The following is a 2,001-nucleotide window of genomic DNA, read 5'->3' on the forward strand; positions in this document are numbered from 1 at the left end:
GCAATCAACTGGTTTTCCTTAGATAGAAAACTTTTAATCAATATGACTGTAGTCAAACTGATTTGAGTTGACGTGTTGTTAATTGGCGCTTTATAAATAAATTGAATTGAATTGAATTATACGTTTTACTTTAGGCAGTTTCGAAAAGATGATGTGTTTTTTTTTAAGAAATATCCTGTAGTTTCTGAAAAGGTCCTTATAAACACTGCATTTATTTCTAATCCACATGGAAATTTCGTATACCGTTGTAATACAATAGTCATTATGCTAGGCCATGATGTAGCGCTTTGATGCTAAATTATAGCAGATTTATGGTGCGTATTTCTAAGCCTGATGTACCTGGAGTCAAGAGACAGATCTGAAGTTTTCAGAAGTTGCAGACTGGTTATCTATACAGAAAAAAAAAGGTGTGGTGTTTTAGCTTGTCTTTTTTACTCTGAAGCTGATTCCAGATTTTAAAAACTTTGTTACTCACGGCTTCCAATGCAAACAGCATTTCCACATTTAAAATATGTAAAACATGTGCACATTCGCTAACATTGTTCCCATTTGGTATGCTGCGATCGTAAATAAAGGTTTGGTTTTATGTCTTTCTTTTTTTTAATAGAAACGCAGTATGTTTATGAGATGTGATTAGACTGATTAAATCAGTGAAAAAACACGTGTTGCGTGTAAAACTGCTCACAGGAACCCCCTTTTTACAGCTGCTACATGTATTACTTTATACATTAGATAACAGGGTAAATGTAGAGGGAGGACTCCTCTGAACAGCATCAAACAAGTCTATGAGTCACTTTTTCTAACATACAAAATGTGTGGATTTAACTGGATGTGTTGATTAATTTAATAATGTATCATCACCATAGCTACTTCTTGCATTGCTACTAAGAATAAAGAAATAAAAAACAAGAAATCAAGTTTTGTTGAAGGTTACATGTCACCAAAAAAACAAGACAAAATTAAAGTTTGCTATAATGTGTCTAACTGATTTCTCACAATGCTAGAAAATCATCATAAACTCTTTGCTTTGCATTTTAACCTTCTTTGAGCCAAAAATGCAGTTTAACCTTATCAGACCTTGAGATGCAGGTACTGTAAGACTGTGGCGCTTCTTTAATAGGAAAGCACTCATGCTAGACATAGAGTGATGGTTTATGTGATTCTGGAGTGACTGGAATTACCTGTAGAAGAGCTGGAAGGAAAATACTTAAAACAGCAGCCTTTTTTTTTTTTTTCCGCTAAAACACTTGAACCAAAACACCACTTACAGAAGCCAAGAAGAGTGAGGTGATGTCTAGTTACATCGCTTGGTGCCCGACTGACCTCTACAGCTTTAGCAGCAAAAGCTCAGCACCAAGATACAACCAAAGTGTGGAAGAATGTTGCACAGATTACTGCATTAATCTCATCCATGTCTGTGAAACCAAGCTCCCAATCTTTCACACATGACTCTATTTATTTCTCCAACAAATACTTCAAACATCTTCTTTCCTGATTTTTCACACTGCAGAGCTGGAGACCTGGAGCCAGCCCACGTCAGTGTAGGCCCCCGTCACGTGCCAGTACAGCGCCCCCATCAGTTTGGTCCAAACCATCTGCACTTCCGCTGTGAAGAAATCTGGGAAGTCTTCTGACAGTACCTCCAGGATCACTCCGCTCAAGATCTGGGTGAAAGAAATATATTTTTATTTGGGTGAGGGGGAGAACAAAGCCAGGGTTTACAGAAAAAAAAAATTGCATATTTTACAGTAGCAGCCATTCAAAATGGTCCTTCCCAGCCGAATGGCAGCCCACTTACCTCGAAATCCCAGCAATATCCCCTCCAACTTACAACCACTGGAGTGACCTCGTTATATTTTTTTTTTTATGTGACTCGACCCTTTTACTGAATTACGGTAAATTAAGATCTAAAGAAGCTTTATCTCCTCAGTTTACTGCTGTATAAGAGGACCCTTTGTAAAGCAAGAGCAGCATACTTCTCCTCATTAATAGAGGAGAATA

At 37.4% G+C, this 2,001-nt stretch overlaps 1 protein-coding gene across 1 annotated transcript in view; it reads right to left on the bottom strand.

Moving 5' to 3' along the window:
- Positions 1-553: 553 nt before the first annotated feature.
- The window catches only part of LOC107102780 (cytoglobin-2), a 36,675-nt gene continuing 35,227 nt past the window's right edge, over positions 554-2,001 (bottom strand). Inside the window, exon 3 of the mRNA XM_015402208.1 lies at positions 554-1,664. Within this exon, the coding sequence (XP_015257694.1) occupies positions 1,500-1,664 (165 nt within the window). The 3' untranslated portion in view covers positions 554-1,499. The remainder of the gene's footprint in view (positions 1,665-2,001) is intronic.

Source organism: Cyprinodon variegatus, unplaced genomic scaffold (assembly GCF_000732505.1).
Source record: "Cyprinodon variegatus isolate N-32 unplaced genomic scaffold, C_variegatus-1.0 Scaffold1318, whole genome shotgun sequence".
In the NCBI taxonomy this organism is placed as follows: domain Eukaryota; kingdom Metazoa; phylum Chordata; class Actinopteri; order Cyprinodontiformes; family Cyprinodontidae; genus Cyprinodon; species Cyprinodon variegatus.